Source organism: Nannizzia gypsea, genomic scaffold (genome assembly GCF_000150975.2).
Source record: "Nannizzia gypsea CBS 118893 supercont1.6 genomic scaffold, whole genome shotgun sequence".
Lineage (NCBI taxonomy): Eukaryota > Fungi > Ascomycota > Eurotiomycetes > Onygenales > Arthrodermataceae > Nannizzia > Nannizzia gypsea.
In genome coordinates this window covers 112,940-115,021 of record NW_003345196.1, presented here as the reverse complement: position 1 = coordinate 115,021, position 2,082 = coordinate 112,940, and the positions used below count along the sequence as shown (strand labels likewise).

At 53.2% G+C, this 2,082-nt stretch overlaps 1 protein-coding gene across 1 annotated transcript in view; it reads left to right on the top strand.

Annotated features, from left to right (window-relative positions):
- Positions 1–646: 646 nt before the first annotated feature.
- The window catches only part of MGYG_06635 (aminopeptidase Y), a gene marked incomplete at both ends in the record, with an annotated part of 1,702 nt that continues 266 nt past the window's right edge, over positions 647–2,082 (top strand). The window contains 4 exons of the mRNA XM_003170601.1: positions 647–751; positions 872–1,195; positions 1,260–1,543; positions 1,609–2,080. Coding sequence (XP_003170649.1) covers positions 647–751; positions 872–1,195; positions 1,260–1,543; positions 1,609–2,080 — 1,185 coding nt within the window. The remainder of the gene's footprint in view (positions 752–871; positions 1,196–1,259; positions 1,544–1,608; positions 2,081–2,082) is intronic.

Sequence of the window (2,082 nt, the reverse complement as noted above, 5' to 3'; positions counted from 1 at the left end):
TCGTCGCACCGTTATCTCGCTCTGTGACACCCCTTGCCGCCAAGGAAGTTAGACAGCTGAAGCGAGGAGTGAAGGCATCATCGGGGAGAACCCTGCCTGCAGGGATCGACAGCGGAAGAAAATCAACTTTGCAGGGGGCTTGAGCTGGGAGGATGCCTGACCTGCAAGTTATACGCTTTTCCTGCGTCCAGCTCAGCAATTGACTTGCGGGGGAAGGGGCGGGGACGAGAAGACAAGCCTCAACTTTGCGCGCGAGAATATTGAGTCAAATCCCCCGTGGAGAGATTTCCAACCCGAAGGAAGCAAAGTTTAGGCTCTTTCTCTGGGTTCTTGGGATGCACATCCATGTGCTCAGGTAGCGAAATCACGAACAACCGGCAGGTTGCGGCCATGGAGATGGGAAATTGGTCCCGCAAGGAGCCGAGCGAGATTGCATGATAGGATGAGAGGGAGAGGTACAGGCCGATGGGGATGATAATTGTTGACCTCAGCATTCGGGCGGCTGGTATATATTAAGCAGTGCCAGACCCAACTTTTCTATGAGATCGGCAGGATCTTCGACAGCGACGAAATCCCATATCTACTTAGCCTCCTTCATCCCAAAGCTGCCCTTCTTTCCTTCGTTAAGCAGAGCACAGAATTCATCATGAAGTCGCAATTGTTGAGCCTGGCCGTGGGCCTCTCGACCATCTCACAAGGCGTTGCTGCCACCGACCCCATCGGATGGCCCTTCAAGCCTATGGTCTCGCAAGTGAGTATCAATAAATCGATCGATCGATCGTCCCCGTCCCTGTCACTTATAACTCCACAAAAATGCCCAAAAAACCACAATGTTCCTGGGGAATTCTTATGTGCTGATGCAAATGTATAGGATGACCTGCAAAACCAGATTAAGCTCAAGGATATCATGGGTGGTCTCCAGAAGCTACAAAGCTTTGGCGATGCTCATCCTGAGAAGAACCGAGTGTTCGGCGGCAAGGGACACAAGGACACCATTGACTGGATCTACAATGAGATCAAGTCCACTGGCTACTACGACGTGAAGAAGCAGGAGCAAGTTCACCTGTGGTCTCACGCCGAGGCAGCCATCAGTGCCAATGGCAAGGATTACGATACCAGGGCCATGTCCTACAGCCCTCCCGCACAGAAGCTCACTGCTGAGCTTGTTGTTGCCAAGAACAACGGCTGTAATTCTGTATGTGCTAGACTTCCTTTGTATATGTATGGAGGAATGTAGGAGAGCTAACAGCTGCAAATAGACCGATTACCCTGAGAACACCCAGGGCAAGATTGTTCTCGTCCAGCGTGGTATCTGCAGCTTCGGCGAGAAGTCCGCTCAGGCTGGTGATGCAAAGGCCGCTGGTGCCGTTATCTTCAACAACGCCCCAGGATCCCTTGCTGGAACCCTTGGTGGCCTTGACAAGCGCCATGTCCCAACTGCTGCTATTTCTCAGGAGGATGGAAATGCTCTTGCTGCCCTCGTTGCCGCTGGCAAGGTTAGCGTCACCATGAACGTCGTTAGCTTGTTTGAGAACCGAACCACGTAAGTAGACTCGCCATTTGTTGTCCCGGCATTGATAGTCACAATTATACTAACTGGCTTCGTAGCTGGAACGTCATTGCTGAGACCAAGGGAGGAGACCACAACAACGTTATCATGCTTGGTTCCCACTCCGACTCCGTCGATGCCGGCCCAGGTATCAACGACAACGGCTCTGGCTCCATCGGTATCATGACCGTTGCCAAAGCCCTGACCAAGTTCAAGGTCCGCAACGCCGTTCGCTTCGGCTGGTGGACCGCTGAAGAATTCGGTCTTCTCGGCAGCACCTTCTACGTCAACAGCCTCGATGACCGTGAGCTCCACAAGGTCAAGCTGTACCTCAACTTCGACATGATCGGCTCTCCCAACTTCGCCAACATGATCTACGACGGTGATGGTTCCGCCTACAACATGACCGGCCCTGCTGGCTCTGCTGAGATCGAGTACCTCTTCGAGAAGTTCTATGACGACCAGGGTCTCCCACACGCCCCCAGCGCCTTCACCGGCCGATCCGACTACCAGGCCTTTATCAAGCGCAACGT